This window comes from Aquarana catesbeiana, linkage group LG02, assembly GCF_042186555.1.
Source record: "Aquarana catesbeiana isolate 2022-GZ linkage group LG02, ASM4218655v1, whole genome shotgun sequence".
Taxonomy (NCBI): domain Eukaryota; kingdom Metazoa; phylum Chordata; class Amphibia; order Anura; family Ranidae; genus Aquarana; species Aquarana catesbeiana.
Window position 1 is genome coordinate 90,391,564 of NC_133325.1, and position 23,316 is coordinate 90,414,879.

The following is a 23,316-nucleotide window of genomic DNA, read 5'->3' on the forward strand; positions in this document are numbered from 1 at the left end:
GTACACACAATCGAACTTTACGGCATACTTGGTCCGGCGTACCGGATTTCGTTGGACAATTCGATCGTGTGTGGCCTCCAGCTGACTTTTTTTTCTCAAAAGTTTGACGGACTTAGATTTGAAACATGTTTCAAATCTATCCGATGGACTCGAATCCGGTCGAAAAGTCCGCTCGTCTGTATGCTAGTCCGACGGACAAAAAATGACGCTAGGGCAGCTATTGGCTACTGGTTATGAACTTCCTTGCTTTAGTCCGGTTGTACGTCATCACGTACGAATCCGTCAGACTTTGGTTGATCGTGTGTAGGCAAGTCCATTCATTTGGAAAGTCCGTCGAAAAGTCCGCCGGGCAAAGTATGCCGTAAAGTCCGATCGTGTGTACGCGGCATAAGAGTAAATTCCTAGGCAAGTACTAAAAAGCCGTAAATGGGACACCGGGGTTTAAAGGAAACATGTAGACTGCCATTGCTCACTCTTCATTCTGCAAAATTTAGTTGCCTGGTTCTTATGCCACCCTTTCTGGTTTTGGTTTTTGTTTGCTGACCCAGAATAAAAATGTAGAAAAGACTTTTCACTTTTGTCTGACTTTTCTGATATGCGTACTTTGAAAGTATTAAAGCCTAAATGCTAGTTTAACAAACAGGGAACCAAATTTTTCAGAAGGAGGTCAGCAATATTAGCCCCATATTTCTCCAAGGAAAGGCAATTTGGACTTATGTACAACCAGTCTGTTGTTTTGTTACCAAACGATTAGTGCCACTGGCTATAGCTGGCAAAACACTGTTCATTGTATTTTCCCCACCAGGCTCCCCACCGGCAGAACGCAATAGCGCTGCAGGAAGCTTTTCCCCATCGGCACTGAGTGTGTTTATGGGGAATCGACACATATTTTTTGTTCGACCCACTGGTTGAATGAAAACAAAATATATAATCTATGGCCAGCCTTAGTCCCAGTTCACAGCTGTGCGATATGTTCTGCTTCGGTTGCTGCATGACAATGTGAGACAAGAGAAATCCCATTATTGTCCATGGGTCCTGTTCACACCTGTGCAACGCGTTTCCATCTGAAAAGGTACAGATGCTTCTTTTGGTGCAATATAGTGTATTTTTGGCCTTGTAGACTTTAATGGAGAGCATTGAAAAAACATAAAAAAACACATAAAAAAGCAGACACACAAGCACAAATCTATACTTTTTACCTGTAGGCTTATGAAGAGATTTTAAATGATTGAGCATGAGGACATAACTGAATTATGTATTGGTTTCAGTATTAACTGATGCACGTCAAGGATATAAACAGTCCAAATGTATTCCAAGGCTATCAGCCAAAACAACATATAATGTTTTGATTATGGTTAGCAAGGCCATTCTGTTTAGCAATTTTGTTAAAGTTTCCCTGCATTAAAGTAGAAGTAAAGGCAAAACTTATTTTTCATATTGGATAGAGTAAGGGAGAATTATAACACTTGTCAGTTTTGTCTTTTCCATCTGTGTCCTATTGGGGAGATTTCCGTCACTTCCTGTTGCATAGCCAAAACAGGACATGATAAGAAATCTCTCCAAAGTGAACAAATCCCTGGTTGTCACCAGAGTCATCAGAACTAGTGTCCCCATTGGAGGATGTTCTCTCTATACTTGACCTGGTGACAACCAAAAATCTAGGTGTTCCTTCACTTTCACTGTCAGTGATAATGGTAAACAGGACAAATAGAGAGAGCGAATCTCCCTAATGGGGACACAGACAGCAATAAAAACCTGACAGATGTTCTAATCCCCCATCCAAAACTAAAAAAAGTTTTATCTTTAGCTTAACTATAATATGCAGATTTGTTTATTTTGAGGAGTCCTTTAATCTCTTTAAATGTCCTGGTACTCAAGGGATTAAAACAAGCTGATGGCTGCTGTGAGCTTGTTACTATTTTGTTCACCGGGCTCCGAGCTTTCATGGAAAAGTGATCTGGGCGGCTGTATAAACGCCCGGTCATGTTTACAGGGTCTTTTATTGTAGTCTATGGGGTCCAAACACATTTGGATTTTAGTAAAAAATGCAGATTTTAACATGTGTGCGAAAAATTCAACAATTTCTCCAAAGTGGTTAAACAGGAGATTACTGGAACGAATATACTGTACACGTGATTTCCATCTTATATCTATGGCTAGATTAAAACTCTGTTGACTTTCCTAAACTGGAGCTGAGGAGTCTTTGTCCATGGACTAGCTGACGGTATATGAGGAAGTGGGACTGCTGAAAGGATAGACATAACAGGGGCACTTTAAAGATGAGTTAAGCAAATATTGACTAAACACAAGTGTTGCATCCTCCTAGTTAGTGTATACAATGCTAGGTAAATTTAGTTTGGCTCCTCTGCAGCCAGTGGAGCAGTTGTTGATTGGTTTAGCCTGATCAGTGTTTGAAAGGCTGCTGATTATTTCTCCTTGCATTCTAGAGGTTCTGGTATCACAGTGGGAAGAAAGACAGAAGGGCAGTCTAAATATTTATGAAGACCCAGCCAATCCCTGGGGAGGCGTGCCCACTAGGTGGCTGGAGAACCCATATATAGTTTGAGGCCTAGAGCCGAGTTGGAGTTGGTCCTGGGTACAGTCCGCATCTGCATTATATGGGTGTGCAGCCGCCCAATCTTCTTTCTTAATATACAGCCAGAGTTACAATAGAATGGTTTAGATCAAAGCATATTCATGTGTTAGAATGGCCCAGTCAGTCCTGACCTAAATCCAATTGAGACTCTGTGGCAAGACTTGAAAATTTCTGTTCACAGATACTTTCCACCTAATTTGATAGAGCTTGAGTTATTTTGCAAAGAAGAATGGGCAAAAATGTCACTCTCTAGATGTGCAAAGCTGGGAGAGACATCCCCAAAAAGACTTGCAGCTGTAATTTAGGGCGGCACAGTGGTGTAGTGGGTAGCACTCTCACCTAGCAGTAAGAAGGGTCGCTGGTTCGAATCCCAACCACGACACTACCTGCCTGGAGTTTGCATGTTCTCCCTGTGCCTGCGTGGGTTTCCTCCGGGTACTCCGGTTTCCTCCCACACTCCAACGACATGCTGGTAGGTTCATTGGATCCTGTCTAAATTGTTCCTAGTATGTATGAATGTGAGTTAGGGACCTTAGATTGTAAGCTCCTTGAGGGTAGGGACTGATGTGAATGTACAATGTATATGTAAAGCGCTGCGTAAATTGACGGCGCTATATAAGTACCTGAAATAAATAAAAAAAATAATTGCAGTGAAAGGCGGTTCTACAAAGTATTGACTCAGGGGGCTGAATACAAATGCACGCCACACTTTTCACATATTTGTTTTTTAACCACTTGCCTACCGGGCACTTACACCCCCTTCCTGCCCAAGCCATTTTTCAGCTTTGAGCGCTGTCTTTGAATGGAAATTGTGCGGTCGTGCTACACTGTACCCAAACACATTTTTTATCAATTTATTCACACAAATAGAGCTTTCTTTTGGTGGTATTTAATCACGGCTGGGTTTTTTATTTTTTACAAAAAAAAAAGACCAAAGATTTTGGAAAAAAAAAGTTTTTTTGCTTTTTTTCTGTCAGTAAATTTTTAGTCTTCACTGATGTGCGCTGATGAGGCAGGACTGATGGGCACTGATAGGCTGAACTGGTGGGCATTGATAAGGTGACACTTATGGACACTGATGAGGAGGCACTAATATGCCACACTTATGGGCACTGATAGGTGGCACTGATGAGCACTGATAGGCGGCATTGATGGGCACTGCTAGATGGCACTGATGGGCACTAATAGGCATCACTTGTGGGCACTGATAGGCGGCACTGGTGGGCACTGATAGGTGGCATGGATAGGCAGCATGGATAGGCAGTACTGATGGGCGACACTGATGGGCATTGATTGACAGCAGTGATGGGCATTGATGGGCAGCACTGATAGGTGGCACTGATAGCCAGCACTGACTGGCATCGCTAATGGGCACTGATTGGTGGCACTTGCGGGCACTGATTGCTGCCACTGGTGGGCACTGATTGCTGGCAATGGTGGGCACTGTATGGTGACACTGTATTGCTATACTGTAATCAGGGCACTGATGATCAGTGCCCTGATTACATTCCTAGATGTTCCCCTGTGTGGAGATGCCGCTGATCGGCTCTCTTTGCCACACACTCTGTCAGTGTGAGGCGAGGAGCGCCGATTACCGGCACTTCCTTGTTTAAATGTGACCGGCTGTGATTGGACACAGCCGATCACATGGTTAAAGAGCTGCGGACGCAGCTCTTTACAGAGATCGGGGTTGCGCCGTGTCCTAGCAACACAGTGCGGCCAAGACCACCATGCTGCGGGCGCGAAAGCCGTCATATGACGTCGTCCCAGAACGAGAGCCGCAACGCTCCGCCGTCAAATGAGCGGGCGGCAAGCAATTAAACAAATTTGAAAAACATTTATCATTTTCCTTCCACTTCACAATTATGTGCCACTTTGTGTTGGTCTATCACATAAAATCCCAATAAAGTACATTTACGATCTTGGTTGTAACATGACGAAATGTGAAAAATTTCAAGGGGTATGAATACTTTTTCAAGGCACTGTACAAATGAATCGATAGATAAGGATGGGATTTCCATTTTCCCACTTGCATTACATTACATAATAAAAATTAGAAACGACTGGTTGTGTCTGAATCCGCCTGGGCTCACCCCTGTTCTTCAGAATGGTCTTGTATTTGGGTCTTAGGTCTTCCCAATGGCATTGTCCATACGTAATGTGACTGTATCCATCCACCTTCTCGCTGGTCTCCCTCTTCTTTCTCTTCAACTTTTCCAAACATAATTTTCCTTTTCAGTTAATTGGTTCTTATAGTATCTCCAAAATAAGGCAGATTCATACTAGTTGCATTTAAAAAAAAACATTTTAATGATTTATTTTCTTTAGATATAGCAGAACTACATTTTGATCCATGACTCCACTCTGGCCCTAAAATGCCGTTCAGTTATGGGTGGAGATAGTGCCTAGTATGGACATATGTCACTGCTGACTGCACCACAAATGAGGTTCATTATCCTTCCTCGGAGTGGAATCACACAATATAACAGCACAATTATCTAGCAAATGCTTGGAGCGTTTTTATCGCTATCTTATGGAATTAAAAATACCACAAATTGTTTTTATTGTTGAGGGGAAAAGAAAAATCCTTGGCCCGATGATTGTTTCTGTAGCATCCATCTGCTGGACTGGGGATGGAGCTGAAAACAAGTTTATTAACATAATGTCAGAACATTCCGCTCTGCTGAGCAATGAATTGGAGAAGACAGTTAACAGCTGTATAGGTGTAAGAGGGCCACTAAATAGAAGCGTGGTGATTGAATCACTTATGTGGAACTAATTTGGGTCAGCAGAACAGATAAGAGTTTGGGCAATCTTTTATGGTGCCTATTCACTGCCCACTGTTTTATGCCGCGTGAAACCCTTGAGATTAGCTTTGTGATAATTAAAAGTAAACAAATGATAATGAACATTGTACATGAGGAAGGTTTATCCAGTTGGGCGAAATAAACCAGAATGCAGGAAAATGTCAGAAATTAAAGTGTGTGTGATCTCTAACCAAACATTCGGTTATTTGCTTATTTGTTATTTGTTTTGATAACTAACCCATTAAAACTATTTTATTATATTTGTTCCACAAGTGAAAAACGTAGCTGTCCATGTGGCTGTGAGCCAATAACTTCCTCTGGACTGTTATCAGTTAGCATTGTTCTCTGATATCTACATGGACTACAAAACACCTCCCCCTGTTATGGAGAAGAGAGGGAGGTGTTACAGTGGGGAAAATAATTATTTGATCCAGTGGCAGATTTTGTAAGTTTGCCACTTACAAAGAAATAAAGGGTCTATAATGTTTATCATAGGTGTATTTTAAATGATAGAGACAGTTACATAGTTACATAGTAGGTGAGGTCAAAAAAAGACACAAGTCCGTCAAGTCCAACCTATGTGTGTGATTATATGTCAGTATTACATTGTATATCCCTGTATGTTGCGGTCATTCAGGTGATTATCTAATAATTTCTTGAAACTATCGATGCCCCCTGCTGAGACCACCACTTGTGGAAGGGAATTCCACATCCTTGCCGCTCTTACAGTAAAGAACCCTCTACGTAGTTTAAGCTTAAACCTCTTTTCTTCAAATTTTAATGAGTGGCCACGAGTCTTGTTAAACTCACTTCTGCGAAAAAGTTTTATCCCTATTGTGGGGTCACCAGTACAGTATTTGTAAATTGAAATCATATCCCCTCTCAAGGGTCTCTTCTCCAGAGAGAATAAGTTCAGAGCTCGCAACCTTTCCTCATAACTAATATCCTCCAGACCCTTTATTAGCTTTGTTGCCCTTCTTTGTACTCGCTCCATTTCCAGTACGTCCTTCCTGAGGACTGGTGCCCAGAACTGGACAGCATACTCCAGGTGCGGCCGGACCAGAGTCTTGTAGAGTGGGAGAATTATCGTTTTATTTCTGGAGTTGATCCCCTTTTTAATGCATGCCAATATTCTGTTTGCTTTGTTAGCAGCAGCTTGGCATTGCATGCCATTGCTGAGCCTATCATCTACTAGGACCCCCAGGTCCTTTTCCATCCTAGATTCCCCCAGAGGTTCTCCCCCCAGTGTATAGATTGCATTCATATTTTTACCACCCAAATGCATTATTTTACATTTTTCTACATATTCTATATATCATCAGTATTTCATCCAAAAATCCAATAGAAAAAAAAACACATGATGCAAACATTATAAATTGTGTTGCAGTTCAGTGAGTAAAATAAGTATCTGATCCCCCAAAAAAACATGACTTAGTACTTGGTGGCAAAACCCTTGTCAGCAAGCACAGAGGTCAGACGTTTCTTGTAGTTGGTGCCCAGGTTTGCACACATCTCAGGAGGGATTTAGATTCACTCCTCTTTACAGATCTTCTCCAAATCCTTAATGGGGTTGTTAAGGCAGTGCACACAGCCACTGCCAGCCCCTCTGCCGGGATTACATGATGCATATACTATATGCCATTTTCTAAAATTCTTCCTATAAATACAGTTTTTCTTATTCCCGATCAGCGGTCATGTGACCGCCCGGCGCTGTCTTTCTCCGCTGTATGTATTACAGAGGGAGGGGCTGAGCTCTCCCTCTGACGTCTGCCGGGCGGTCACATGACCTCCCCCTGTAATACAAACATCGGAGAAAGACAGCGCTGTGCAGTCACGTGACCTCCCCCTGTAATAGAAACATTGGAAAAAGACAACCCTGGGCGGTCACGTGACCTCCCCCTGTAATACAAACATCGGAGAAAGACAGCGCCGTGCAGTCATGTGAGCTCCCCCTGTAATAGAAACATCGGAGAAAGACAGCCCTGGGTGGTCACGTGACCTCCCCCTGTAATACAAACATTGGAGAAAGACAGCGACGGGCGGTCACGTGACCTCCCCCTGTAATACAAACATTGGAGAAAGACAGCGACGGGCGGTCACGTGACCTCCCCCTGTAATACAAACATTGGAGAAAGACAGCGACGGGCGGTCACGTGACCTCCCCCTGTAATACAAACATTGGAGAAAGACAGCGCCGGGCGGTCACGTGACTGCCCAGCAGACGTCAGAGGAAGATGGCTGCAATATAACAAAGAGTGAAAAATGTAAGGGGTCTGAATACTTTCCGTCCCCACTGTATCTATTCCTTAAAGCGGAACTAATCAACTCTCGCAATCAAAAATTAAAGTGGAACTTCACTCTCCCAATCAACATTGTTTATTTTTAATCATCATGCTGCTAGCATTAGTAAATACTATAGGTAGGAAAGTATATCGTATTTACTTGTTTTAAACTTCTTTTTTTTTTTTTGCATTTCTTCAGTTGCTTCCTGGTTTCTGGTCTAGGCCAAAATGATGTCATACATCCCAGGAGTATTCATGGCATTTTTTTTCTTTCATCTGGAGGAGGGGCTTTCTTGGCTAAGCACACCCTCCTGCATGCATGCCTGAGCTAAGGGCAGATGGATTCCAGGAAGTAAATGCTACATGAATCATCTGCCCTTACTCAAGATGGCCATGGATAAAAATGCTAGCAGGGTGTTTTTCAGAGTGATATCTAAACAAAGTAAAGCGCGGAGACATGGATGGATTGGGGAATTTGCTTTTAATTAGAGCTGCACAATAAATCGTTAAGAATCGAAATCGCGATCTTTTTCTCTTCCCGATCTTCAAAACAGCATGTCATGATTCTTTCTAACAAGTGCAGAGAGTTCTCACAGCTGGGAAAGAAACAATAAATAAATCCGGGCAGCCTGGTGCCAAGTTTAATCACAACACAGGAATAAGTAGAAGCAAAGGGGTTCATTTACGAAAGGCAGATCCACTTTGCACTGCAAGTGCACTTGAAAGTGCAGTCGCTCTAAATCTAAGGGGTAGATCTGAAATGAGGGGAAGCTCTGCTGATTTTATCATCCAATCATGTGCAAGCTAAAATGCTGTTTTTTATTTTCCTTGCATTTCCCCCTCGGATGTACAGCGACTTTACTTCCAAGTGCAATTGCAGTGCAAAGTGGATTTTCCTTTAGTAAATAAGGCCCCTTTCACACTGGGGCGGTTTGCAGGCGTTATTGCGCTAAAAATACCGCCTGCAAACCGCCCCTAAACAGCCTCCGCTGTATGTTCAGTGTGAAAGCCCGAGGGCTTTCACACTGAAGCGGTGCGCAGGCAGGACGGTAAAAAAAGTCCTGCGAGCCGCATCTTTGGAGTGGTGAAGGAGCGGTGTATTCACCGCTCCTAAACTGCTCCTGCCCATTGAAATCAATGGGACAGCGCGGCTATACCGCGGCAATACCGCGGCTATAGCCGCGCTGTACGAGCGGTTTTAACCCTTTTTCGGCGTCCAGCGGGGGTTAAAACCGCACCGCTAGCGGCCGAATACAGCCGCAAAAATGACGGGAAAACAGCGCTAAAAATAGCGCTGTTTTACCGCCGACGCCCCCACCGCCCCAGTGTGAAAGGGGCCTAACTCCCAAAGTATCTTTTCGTTTTTTTATTAAAAGGCTAGAACTCCATCGTGTAAATGAAGGAAGTTTAACCATTTAAAGACCAAACCTTTTCTGACATTTGTTGATTACAAGTAAAAATCATTATTTTCTGCTAGAAAATTACTTGGAACACCCAAACATGATATATATATATATATATATATATATTTTTTTTTTTTTTTTTAACAGAGACCCTATAGAATAAAATGGTGGTTGTTGTAATATTTTATGTCACACCGTATTTGCGCAGCGGTCTTTCAAACGCAATTTAAAAAAAAAAAAATACACTTTAATGAATTTTTTTTAAAAAACCTAAACAGTAAAGTTAGCCCAATTTTTTTGTATAATGTGAAAGATGTTATACCGCAAGAGAATCATGATCTTTATTCTAAGCAAAAATATCATGATTCTTATTTTAGCCAAAATCGCGCAGCTTTACTTTTAATATAAAAAAATAATTAAATGGCGTTTTCAGTTTGTGGTGCTCAGATAAAGTTACATTCCACTTTAAGCTCCTTATTTGCATCCTGTACAGCTGGTATAGCTTGCTGTATACTTAGCATGTAACACTGATCATTATTAAAGGTGAACTGTAATCATTTAGAAAATGCCATATGATACAGATGGACCAGTGTTTATTCTGAAAATGTCATCCTTATATATATTCTTTTTTTTTCACAAAAGGTTATATATATTTATTACATTTAATTGGCTTCAAATTTCAGTCAAGGTGTCTGCCAGCAGTGTGGTAATGAAGGGTACTGGTGTGGGGGAGGAAGGAAGGAATTCATTTTCCACTCAGTAAGGTTAGCCATACACACATACACTATATTGCCAAAAGTATTGGGACGCCTGCCTTTACACGCACATAAACTTTAATGGTATCCCAATCTTCGTCCGTAGGGTTAAGACTGGGATGGGTGGCTCACCCTTTGCAGCTATAACAGCTTCAACTCTTCTGGGAAGGCTGTCCACAAGGTTTAGGAGTGTGTCTATGGGAATGTTTGACCATTCTTCTAGAAGTGCATTTGTGAGGTCAGGCACTGATGTTGGATGAGAAGGCCTGGCTCAGAGTCTCCGCTTTAATTCATCCCAAAGGTGTTCTACCGGGTTGAGGTCAGGACTCTGTGCAGACCAGTCAAGTTCCTCCACCCCAGACTCGCTCATCCATGTCTTTATGGACCTTGCTTTGTGCACTGGTGCGCAGTCATGTTGGAACAGGAAGGGGCCATCCCCAAACTGTTCCCACAAAGTTGGGAGCATGAAATTGTCCAAAATGTCTTAATATGATGATGTCTTAAGAGTTCCCTTCACTGGAACTAAGGGACCAAACCCAACCCCTAAAAAACAACCCCACACCATAATCCCCCCTCCACCAAATGATTTGGACCAGTGCACAAAGCAAGGTCCATAAAGACATGGATGAGCAAGTTTGGGGTGGAGGAACTTGACTGGCCTGCACAGACTCCTGACCTCAACCCGATAGAACACCTTTGGGATGAATTAGAGTAGAGACTGTGAGCCAGGCCTTCTCATCCACATCAGTGCCTGACCTCACAAATGTGCTTCTGGAAGAATGGTCAAACATTCCCATAGACGCCCTCCTAAACCTTGTGGACAGCCTTCCCAGAATAGTTGACGCTGTTATAGCCGCAAAGGGTGGGCCAACTCAATATTGAACCCTACGGACTAAGACTGGGATGCTATTAAATTTCATGTGCGTGTAAAGGCAGGTGTCACAATACTTTTGGTAATATAGTGTCGATTTCTCTTGTTCAGCCCTGTGGGCTAAACGAGAGCAATCACTTGATTCCCCCAGCATGGATGAAGAAATCTCCCCTGGTGGCTGCTGTATTTTAACAGCCACAACACCCATAGCTGTCAGAATACCTAAGTAGTATATGCATCTGATTGGCAGCAGTCACTGTTTGGCCAAGGATTTTCCACCTAGCTGCTTCCAGTCTCCATATTGAAGTTTGTCATGTCAGGTGGAGCCATCACCCAGATTTCAGATGATTCACCAGGAATCGGATGGAATTCAATCGGTGTATGGCCAGCTTAAGGCAAGCCATACATTATGCAATTGCTTGATTTCCCCATCAACACTGTCAGTGTAGATGGGGGAATCCCTTCCGCTGTGCTATTGTATTCTGACAGCGAGAGGTTTCCCAGCCATCAGAATACATTGATCACTTCCGGCAGCTGTAGCCGCCAGCAGCGATCGAACGAAAAAAACAGAAAGGCTGGTTGTACGGAAGCCGATCGATAGATACAACTGGCCTGCCCATACATAGATCGAAATTCGGTTGGCTCCTGCCAAACCGGCTGGATTTCGATCTGTCCATGGCCGGCTTAACACTTAGTAATTAAGTGGAGCTAAACTTACCTTTCCTTCAACAATCCCTGTCACTTACCAGCACTGGCATCTTCAGCTGGGTGCCGGCCTTCGGCCATCTTCGTTGGCCAGTGCGGGATGACGTCACTTCTGCACATGTGCAGTCATTTTGGCACACAGGGACCATCTTGGCAATGCAACCTGAGCTGCCCATGTCTAGCTCACTTTACAAGCCACAGACGACAGGGAGCAAGCAGGTCGGTGTATTTTATTGCAGAAGAGATATTGTATGTCTCTCTTGCAATAGAGATCCTGCCTGTTTGCGGTTTTTGACAGCGGGAGTTTAGCTCAGCTTTTCCATGTAGAGCACAGAGTGAATTTGTCTGATTCTCGATGAAAAGCTGAAAGTGGGTGGCCCTGTTGGCTGCCTCCTCCTCGACATCACAGGAGCCCGGTGGAAAAAACTTTTGGTCGAACGGCTCCAGCATCCAATCAGATGCAGCCGCTGTTTGGGTATTGTGACAGCTGTCAAAATACAAAAGCTGCAGCAGAATATTCATCAATGTTAGCATTCATAGAGAATTCTGTTACATTTTTTCCGTTGAACCTGAATGGAAATAAAATCTTTGTGCGCATGGCCAGCTATAACGTCATTTTGCTATGAGATGTTGGATGAGATTTGGGGGGTTTCGTTATGCGGTGATACAGACGTTTCCCTGCTACTTTCAAGGATAATCAGTAGGGAAACTGCTAGTAATTTCAAATAGAAAACCTTGGAATTCACAGATAATACATATAAAAAAACCTGCCTGGAGTGTTTTCATTCTAAAGTATAATTCCGCTTTTCAGCACAATTACAGAGTAGCGAGCGGTAGGAAGGAATAGTGTGCCCCTGTGACAAGCTGCACCCCAGTTGGGTACTTCCCGGCAGTTACAGCTGCTCCATGATCATTTGAAGAAGACGCAATTATTATGTTTTGTCCTTGGACAGAAAACAAGCTATTTGTATATATCCAGCAATGAAACTGCAGGGAACATACAATGTGCTGGATTTTATTATTATGTGGCTGTGACATGCCCAGTACATAATAACAATGATGGGGAAAGTTGCTCTGATTTTGGTGCTCAAACAAAGCGTCTGAAAATATAGTCATTATTCTGCGCACAGCCACAAAATGGTCCCATAATCGCTGTGTGATAGCCATATCTTATCCTACGGGTTTATTACAAATGTATAGGTCAGCTCCACTTAAAGTTTTGTCGGTTTGCTATGGTCACTGACAATCCGAATCACATAATAAACTTTATTAAAGACAGCAGCAGTCAGAAAAAAAAAACGACTGTCACGTCCAATTTAGAGTTGCAGCAGGAGTTGTATATTAGGGTTACATTTTATAAATGGGCTTCTTGCAACAGAGTCCTTTAATAAGGTGTATCCATATCCAAAACCTTTGCCTTTTGGGGAGGGGTTAGAATATCAGTCAGGTTTGTATTGTCTGTGTTCCCCCCCCCAGGAAAGATTCACCCTCTCCCCATTTGACTTGGTGAGCATTGTCAGTGGTACAGAGAATTATGGGAAATCCAACATTTTATAATTGTCGCTGAACAGCAGCTGGAGGAGACTCCTGTTCTGGTGACAACTCTCTGAGAGGGCATTTCTCTTGACTTTGGAGAGATTTCTTCTCACTTGCTTTTGTGTTTCCAGGACAGAACACAAAGGGCTCTATCAGACTTACAGTGCCCTCTGAAGGGCAATCTGTGTTCTGAACACTTTTCAGAGAGCATTTGACAGGTGGTGAGGAGGTGTTATATTGCCTCCTCACTGACTGATTTAACCCTGTAATCAGTGGCAGCTGGTGCTCAATATTTTGGGTGGGGGGGCAAACAAACCTGCCCCCCCCCCCCCCCCACTCACTCAAAAGCCCCCCCAGGGGACATGGACGGGAAGGCAGCGATCGGACGGTGGGCCATGATCAGTGGAGATGCAGGCTCCTGGAATTTGCCCCTGCCCCCTCACTCGCCATCCATGTCCTTTCCTTAGGAGGTGGTACTGGATCCAGGTCAGGGTAGGGCTCCTGGAAGCTGCCCCTCCACCTGCTGCAGCTTGCCGAGGGAAGAGCTGGGCCATTGCTTCTCCTCCCGGCCGAACAGGAAGTGGGTCCTGAGACCCGATTGGCCGGGAGTCCTAAGATTCCCTGGCCAATCAGGGCTTAGGACCCGCTTCCTGATTGGCCAAGAGGAGAAGCAGGAAGACATTAGCGAATATTAATTTGCTATCACACAACTGGGTGGGCTCAGGGCGCAGTGCTCTGCGCCCCGAGCCCACCCTTTTTTGAAGCCAATTAGAGCTTCAGGATCTAATCATGTGCTTCAAAAAAGAAAAAAAAATTGAAATCCATGCGTCCGGCGCCCTGAATGTAGATTAGGGGCCAGGCGCATGGATTAGGGGGGTCCTAATGGAGCGGCTGCCACTGCCTGTAATGTTCATGGTTGCGGTGTGACCCCATTGAACTCAATGGGCAAGTTTGACAAGCAGATCTGCTTGTCATTCTCTGCACCTAGGGTTAAAAATGCCAAGGCATGTATACAGCCCTGTCCGGCTGTATTTTGACAATTCAGGGTCAGGAGACGGTAAAAATGTGGATCAGCCGCCCCTTTTTATTACCACCCGTCTGAAAGAGCCCAAAGGGACCCAGAGGACTAAAAAAAATATAATGACAGTCATTTAGGCCTATGCAGTGGTCTATTGAAAACAAAAAAAATTAAGTTTGGACTATAGATCTGGGAAAAGTTCATTGCTGGTTGGAGTTGCATTTGTGTGATGTGGTAGTTGTTCTGAAACACAGAGAAGCATGGCCTGAAATTGGTCTAATTGCTTGTTACAAACTTTTCTTCCAGTCTGTACACAGCTATATTGCTATTTGTTTTCCACATTTGAGACATATTTGTATTTTTGTATTTGTATTTTACTTAACCTTCTCTGTTCTTGCAAAATATAGACCTTTACCTTTGTAGTCTGTTGCATTGATACGCTATGTTAGTTATTTTGCAATGTTCAGTTCTTTTATGTGTATTCATTATATATCATTTTTTTATTATGTAATTACAAAATCTGGCAAGTATGCACAAGCAGAAAAGATGCATCTTCCTATTGGTGTTAGCAAAGCAGGACGCAGCATATAAGGGCTATATTGCCCAGAATGTAGGCTGGCAGATTGGGGTTGATTTACTAAAACTGAAGAGTGCAAAATCTGGTGCAGCTCTGCATAGACATCAATCAACTTCCAGGTTTTACTGTCAAAGCTTATCTGAACAAGCTGAAGTTAGAAGCTGATTGGCTACCATGCACAGCTGCACTGAATACAATCTGTATGGCTGAATTTGCATTGCACAGACATGCATGTGATCTGCAATGCGGTGCAAATCACATGCGATGTCTGACATCGCAATAGTATGAACCGAGCCTCATTGAAGAGTGGCAAGAAGAAAGCCATTGTTAAACGAAAGCCATAAGAAGTCCTGTTTGCAGTTTGCAAGACGCCATGTGGGGGACACAGCAAACATGTGGAAGAAGGTGCTCTGGTCAGATGAGACCTTTAACTTTTTGGCCTAAAAGCAAATGCTATGTGTGGTGGAAAACTAACACTGCACATCACCCTAAACACACCATCCCCACTGTGAAACATGGTGGTGACCACATCATGTTATGGGGATGCTTTTCTTCAGCAGGGACAGGGAAGTTGGTCAGAGTTGATGGGAAGATGGATGGAGCCAAATACAGGGCAATCTTAGAAGAAAACCTGTTAGAGTCTGCAAAAGACTTGAGACTTGGGGCGGAGGTTCACCTTCCAGCAGGACATTGACACTAAACATACAGACAGAGCTACAATGGAATGGTTTAGATCAAAGCATATTCATGTGTTAGAATGGCCCAGTCAAAGTCCAGACCTAAATCCAATTGAGAATCTGTGGCAAGGACTTGGAAATTGCTGTTCACAGACTCTCTCCATCCAATCTGACAGAGCTTGAGCTATTTTGCAAACAATAATGGGAAAAAATGTCACTCTCTAGATGTGCAAAGCTGGTAGAGACATTCCCAAAAAGGCTGTAAAGTTTTTGGGTGTAACATGACAAACTGTGGAAATGTGGGTATGAATACTTTTTCAAGACACTGTATAGGCCCATTTATGAGTGTGTTACTGCAACAACGCTGTTTAGCTGAACAGAAATACTAAGCAACAACTATCTACCCATGATTACTTCTGTGGTTTACCATCTGCAAAACTGCAATATTTTCTTAAACATAATCAGGCTGTCACTTTAAAGCTGAACTCCAAGCATACCGCTAAATACACGTGATCTGTTTTACTTGCCAAAGGATTCATGTCTTTTTGTAGGTAGTCTTGTGACACAGACATCCCTGGCATACAGTAAGTATAGCCAGGTGATGAAGCTCCTTGCATGTAACATTGTAGTAAAGCATTACAACCTGGTCCAGGTCATAGACCCAACATGTGGCTGGACACTGAAGAAGCAGCCACATCCTAGGTCATCTCTTTGCTCTCTCCTCCTGTAAGGATGTTCACAGAAAGCACTATGCAAAGCAGTTGAGCTCTGATTAGCTGAGTGCTGAGCCTTCTCTGTCTATGTGCTCCTTGCAGTATTACATTTCCCCTTTTTTAACAATTAACAATTCATCAAACCATACCACACTGACATCCATTGGTAACACATGTGAAGGGTGGGTGCATGGCTTTATGGTGACACCATACAAAATCCAGCAATGATGAGAAAACCAGCACATTGAGATGGCAAAACTAAACCAGGATTTACTGAAGTCCCAAAAAGAGGACCACCATGCTCTTGGAAAATTAGTGTAACTTTTTTCCTGATATGGGACTTCAGAATCTACTTTTTTCGGTGTGCTGGTTTTCTCTTCATAGCTGCCTTTTATATATATGCCTGGAGTCTGTCCTATTCTAGAAGACATCAACCCACCCAAATTACAACTAACTGAAATACTGTCCTTCCATTTCAGAACATTGTCGCAGTGGGAGCTGGTTTCTGCGATGGTCTTGGGTTTGGAGATAACACAAAGGCTGCTGTTATCCGGCTCGGCTTGATGGAGATGATTGCCTTTGCCAAACTATTTTGTGCCCCACCGGTAACATCTGCCACCTTCCTGGAGAGCTGCGGCGTTGCTGATCTCATCACGACATGTTATGGTGGCAGGAACAGAAAAATTGGTGAAGCCTTTGCACGCACTGGAAAGGTAGGAATATATAGAATTATTCTTCCACCATTATCTTGCCATAGATCGCTGATCTACATTGTGAAATGTTTCTGGGGAACTGAACAACAGAACAGGTTTGCATAACAAAAACTGACCAACTTCATCATCGTAAATCTAAGAAAAACTTTGTGGAGGATTATTCGCCATGTAACGAAACCACTGATAAGCGCTAACACAGCAGTCAATTTGACAACAGAATTTGTTTTTCAGATTTTATTAACCAGTATCTGGGAAATTTTATAGATAGGCAACTGCTACGCTAATACGAAGGGAGGCCAATAAGTTCTTACCCTCACCAAAATCCAGATGTGTTAGGGATCTGAAATTTAGTCCACTGACTCTTCCTTCTCCACATATCCACCTCCTATGGTTTCTCACATCTGTGGGACAGATCTTTAATACCATCTGCGTAGAAGTATGCAGATTTGGAGGAAAACCAGCTATCAACTTCAGTAATGACTTTCTCATCATTGTGGAAACGTCTTCCACGTAAATGTTTCTTCAGATTTGGAAACAGGAAGAAGTCCGAAGGTGCCAGGTCAGGTGAGTAAAGTGGATAGGGCAGAGATTCATAGCCACAATCACGAACAAAAGTGACAGTTGGTACAGGTCCAAAATGCTTTGTGCACATTGTTTTTGGAAAGGTGTCAGTAACCTGGGAACCAAACGTGCAGCCACTTTGCTCATATGTAAGATGTTATGTAATATGTTGTAAACTGACCCCCTACTAATGTTCACCTCCCTAGCTAAGAAATGAATAGTCACACATCTATCTTCAAGCACTAGCTGCTCAACTGTCGCCACCACACTTGGTTCCGTGGCAGTTGACGGACGACCTTCCCTTGGGTCATCCTGTATATTTGTGTGACCAGACTTGAATTCTCTCTTCCATCGTTTGACAGTCTCATATGATGGATAATCCGCTCATACACAGCTGACATCTCTTCATGGATGTTTTGGGCAGATTTCCCTTGAAGATGGAGGACTCTAATCATGGCTCGGTATTGAACTTTGTCCGGCCTGACACCTACTCCATTTCTCTTGGCTCTAACTATAATTCACCATGACCTACAAAAACAAAAATTGGCATGCATATTACTAAGATATCCACCTATGAACTTGCACAATTTTAGATCCCTAGCACATCTAGAGCATGGTGAGGGTAAGAACTTATTGGCCTCCCCTTGTATTGATCAGCGGTTTTCCCGAGTGTGGCTCGGGGTTAAAATTTCAGTCCCATTAGCGGTAACCCCGAGCCACACTCGGGATTACATCGCAGGATCCTGGTGTGGCTTTACTTACCTTGTCCCCGGGATCCTGCGATGTCCCCCGCTGTGTCTGCGGGCTCTGTCCTCCTCCGAAGCCTCTCTTTGCCAGGCTCCGTTCCCTGCGAGCGTCGCAACGCACGGGGGTGGAGCCTGGCGACAAATTTAAAAAATTGTAAAAATCATAACACATACAGTACTGTATGAAATGATTTCACATCCCCTTTGTCCCCAGTGCTTTGGCCCATGCCCTGCATGCAGTTTTATGTTATATATACTGTTCTTTCTGCCTGGAAACTGGAGATTGTCCATAGCAACCAAAAAGTGTCCCTTTACGTCAAAAGTGGCTTTAGACCAGCTAGAAAACAGCGATAGTAAATTAGAACACTTGCAGAATTGAGCGATAGTAAATCGTGGGGAAATTTATTTTATTATTATTTTTTTCTATTTTTTTTTATTTATTATATTATAATTTATGTTTTGCGTTTAAAACTTTATCATACCCGGGATATCTACTAGACTCTGGTTTGGACAGATTTAAGTGTGTTATTGTTAAGAATTACAGGCCTACAATATAAAACGCCAAATTTCCATGCAAAATAATTGTACCGCTTTCAGCACCTAAAATCCGAAAGAATCATACCGCCAGGGAGGTTAATAGTAGTAGACCCCTACCAGCAACATAAGACCCTCCCCAGCAATGATAGGGATCCCCCACCAGCAACAGTAGACTCACACAAAAGCACTGACAATAGGTCCCCCAGCAGCCAGCACCAATAGACCCGCCAGCATGGAATGTATGCTATTACATACATTCAGTGCTGGCGGTGCCGGAACTGCGCTCCCCCCGCGTACCTGCTGAAAAAAAGCCTTAATCCTAATAAAAAAGAAAGCCCCATAGGGTGCGTCCCTTAACCCTGGGACCGTTATGGAGGCGATTCATAATAAAGGTGCAAAAAAAGTTAATATTCTCTGATGCAAAATATACACTGCCATTTTCTATTTTTTTTTTTTTTTTTTGGCACAATTTAGGCAATGGCAATTGAATCTAAAAGGCTGCAAGGTGCTTTAACACTTTTCACTAGCTATCTACATTTCTTTTCATTTGTACTATTTTATTTTAGTAGATTCATGTTATAGACAACACACACAGGTCACACAGCAATACTACTACTAAAGTGATGGTGGAAGTCACAGGGCAAATCAAATGGCAATTCATATTTTAGCACTTTAGAGTGGTGAGCACAATGAGAGCATTCCTGATTGGTTGTTATGGTTTACTGTGCTTTGCGTATTACTCTTTGCATCCTTGTTGAATTATCCAAATCTAAAGTTCTTATTCAGCGAGGCAATGCAAAGTTTACAGTGTAGCACTTAATGGCAACCAGTCAAATTTTATATATTTACTGGTGAGGGTAAAATTTTGAAAAATTGTTCATTTTCATACTTTTGATATTGATTGAATATTTGAAGATCTGTCTGACTGGCGGAGAATCACACAATTTAGGAATTCTGCCAATTGCTATTTGTGATCCGTGAAACTCTCTGCAGCTTGGAAAAACCTTTGTGTGTATGTGATTGTGTATCTACTGTATATATTATATTTTCAAGTATGCTCCTAAAGTCCACATTAGCCTTAAAAAACAACAAAAAAACCAAAAACAATAAATGCACATAACTTGCAGATAAAAAATGTGCGTTTATTGTTTATTTTTTTAAAATCAGCCTGCAAAGCATTGCAACCAGGATCGGTGGCAGGTATAATACCTGACTCCTGCCGACCCGTGCTCTAGCTCCCTATCCATACCTAGGTACAGACTTTCAGTAATTGAGCTGGAGGAAGTGTAAATGGACTATGAACGTGGTCATCAGCTCACTCATGTTCTGTCTGAAAATTTTAAAAGTGACAGCGGCTATAAGACCCCTTTCACACTGAAGCAGTTTTCAGGCATTTTAGCGCTAGAAAAGCACCTGAAAACTGCCTCCCATGCCACCTGAATGTGAAAGCCTGAGTTCTTCCACACTGGGGAGGTGCGCTTGTGGGACATTAGAAAAAGTCCTGCAAGCAGCATCTTTGGGGCGGTTTGGGAGCGCTTTATACAGCGCTTCCAAACTTCCCCCTGCCCATTGCAATGAATGGGCAGTGCTTCAGAAGCGCCGCAACACGGGCGTTTTTAACCCCTTCTTTGGCCGCTAGCGGGGGTTAAAATCGCTCCGCTAGGGGCCGGAAAGCGCTGCTTAAACAGCGCTAAAGTGGCGCCAAAACGAGCAGCGCTTTAGTGCTGTCGCTGCCCCAGTGTGAAAGGGGTCTAAAAGTGACAGGGGGAACGGGGTGTTAGGTTGGAGTGCATTGGGGGTTGACTGGGGGGTCCTGTTTGCACCATGTTGCATGTTACACCCTAAGGCTACTTTCACACTGAGGCGCTCTGCAGGCGCTACAGCACTAAAAATAGCGCCTGTAAAGAGCCTCTCCTGTCTCTCCGGTGTGAAAGCCCGAGTGCTTTCACACTGAAGCGGTGCGCTTGCAGGAGGGTAAAAAAAGTCCTGCAAGCCGCATCTTTGCAGCGCTGTAGGAGCGGTTTATACACCGCTCTTAAAGCGCCCCTGCCCATTGAAAACAATGGGGCAGCACTGCCTTTGCCGGCGATTTTAACCCTTTTTCGGCTGCTAGCGGGGGTTAAAACCGCCTCACTAGCAGCCGAATAGCGCAGCTAAAACGATGGTAAAGCGGCACTAAAAATAGCACCGCTTTTCCGCCGACGCCCGCCCCAGTGTGAAAGTAGCCTAAAAGAAGATGGTAACATGAGGCAAAAAGGAAGTTCTGGACAGCCGCACTGCGGAATATAGCCTTTATTAGTAAAAAGTCCAACAAATGCAAGCCACAGAAAAAAAATGGGACAAACGAGCTGACACGTTTCACACTTAATAGTGCTTAGTCATAGCTTGACTATGCCTAAGCACTGTTAAGGGTGAAACGCGTCAGCTCATTTGTCCCATTTTTTGCTGTGGCTTGAATTTGTTGGACTTTTTACTAATAAAAGCTATATTCTGGAGTGCGGCTGTCCAGAACTTCCTTTTTGCCTCATGTTTCTATATGCTTAGCCGGCACCTAGTTTTCCCGTTCCGAGGAGAGTTCTATATCCACATTTCCACCTGGAACGGTGATACCTTTCCCTTCCCCTAAAAGAAGATGGTGTCAGCCTTTAAATTGGACTCATGTGTAAAGTATAGTGTTTGGCTAACAGAGATTTATTAGCACAGTACACCTTTAGCACATAAATTGTGATTAGAAGTAGCAGAGCACTTCTTAACTTATGACATTCATGGAGTGGGGGGGGTAGTGAAAAGGGCAGGCATAGTCTTGATGAATGCCTATGACAGGTCCCGTGCCCCTTGTGCTGTTTTAAAAAAAGGTAATTAAACTTAGGACTTAAAGTGTTACTAAACCCACAATAGTAAAATCAGTCTGTATATGCAGTAAAACATGCGTGTTATATCCACTGTGGAACCTAAGTGGTTTATCCTCTGCATTGTGTAAAAAGGCTGTTTGATCTTGTCTTCTCCCAGATCCTCCCATTCTTTTACTGTCCCCAATCCATCTTCTGACAGTACAGAGCCTTGGGGTCACTCTGCACATGCTCAGTTTGGTGTGAATTGCTAGAGAGTTTTATTTTGTTTGTTTTTTGGGGAGGGTACATGTGATCAGCACAGGGCCAATCAGTACTGTCCAGACAGAGGATTAGAGGTCATGCAGCCTCATAGGACAGTCAGAGGAGAATGAAAACTCCTCCTACAAGCTTTAACCAGTGCTTGGCTGGATGCTGATAGAAGTCACAAGACTGCTATATACTGCTGATGAGAAAAGGTATTTAGCAGTTTATATTTACTAAAATAATTGCATTTCCATATTTTGTGTACTGTTAGAGACCAGATATAGTGAATGCAGGGTCCTGGGTTTAGTAACACTTTAAAGTGGTTGTAAAGTCTAAACATTTTTTACCTTATTGCATTCCTTGCATTAAGGTAAAAAATGTTTAGGTGTCGGCATCCTCCCCTCCCCTTTTACTCACTTGAGCCCTCATTCGATCCAGCGCTGTGCCTGTCTGCAGATCTGATTTCCCCTCACTTCCCAGGTCTCACTGGCTTTGCTGGGGCACCAGGAGCCATTGGCTCCCAGTGCTGTCAATTAAAGTCAGTGACAGGGAGCTGGGGGCAGGGCAGAGTCCCGCTGTCTGTGTCAATGGACGTAGCAGCGGGACTCTGGTGCGAGCATGGGAAGCGGCTTCTCATGTGGACACTGGACAGAGGGTAGAGGCCAGGAGCGCCGGTGGGGGACCTGAAAAGAGGAGGTTCCCGGCCGCTCTGTGCAATTGCATTGCACAGAGCAGGTAAGTATAGACATGTTTGTTATTAAAAAAAATAAAATGTACCTTTACAATCACTTTAAGTCTAAGTCTGCTGTAACCAATTTAACATCTGATTGGCTGCATTAGGTTGTTACACTGTGTACACGCCCTGTGCTCTCTGGAGAATAAACCTATAATTCTTTCCTCTGTTAGTGAATTATGCAATATGGTCCCTTGATTAGGTTATATGTTGCTTATTTATTACAACATTCACTCTGTAATGCTGTCAGCTGGCGTCTGCAGTCAGGTCTTTGGATTGTTGTGAAATCATGACTCTTGTCTAGATATAGAGAGGAAAGTTCAAGCAAATGTTCTTTTCACTTCTACTTTTTTTTCTATCTGGGTTCTGTGGCTTCCATTTGCTGTGGGAGGCCAAGTGCCTGTACTGCTCAACTCAAGCACAGCAATGTGGGGTCTAATGTGTGTAATATCACCTCCTTCTACATAAGACGTCGTCACATATGTGCTCAGAAAAAATCTGTATTAGAATGACACTGTCACTAGAATAAAACATGGAAAAAAAGGCCAGACTTATGGCCCGTACACACGATCCGAATATCGTACGAAAACTGTTGTCCGAGGAAGAATCGTACGATTTTGGGATCGTGTGTACACTACTTTCGAGAGCCGATCACGACAGTTCATCTGATATTATTTGATCGGACAAGCACGAAAATTTTCCTCGTACCATACCAGATTGTATGATTTTCATTTAGTCAGTATAGTTGTCGTCCGAAAATACAATACAAATACACTACACCACATGACATCACTTCCGATTTTTTTTTTTTCTGTCGTACAAGAATTTTCGGGACTTTAGTTACCTATTCAATTTCTACTTGCGACTATTAAAATTTCAGACCCCACCCTCACATACACGCACATGCGAATGTAAACACATGTGGCAGGGCGCCTACACGTGAAAACATAGATTGCGATACACATGTTCCATATAGTCAAGCACTAGTGAG

The 23,316-nt window shown here is 43.2% G+C and overlaps 1 protein-coding gene across 1 annotated transcript in view; it reads left to right on the forward strand.

The window, feature by feature from the left end:
* Window positions 1–23,316, forward strand: part of GPD1 (glycerol-3-phosphate dehydrogenase 1) — a 76,433-nt gene that overhangs the window by 42,479 nt on the left and 10,638 nt on the right. The window contains exon 6 of the mRNA XM_073613160.1: window positions 16,420–16,653. Within this exon, the coding sequence (XP_073469261.1) occupies window positions 16,420–16,653 (234 nt within the window). The remainder of the gene's footprint in view (window positions 1–16,419; window positions 16,654–23,316) is intronic.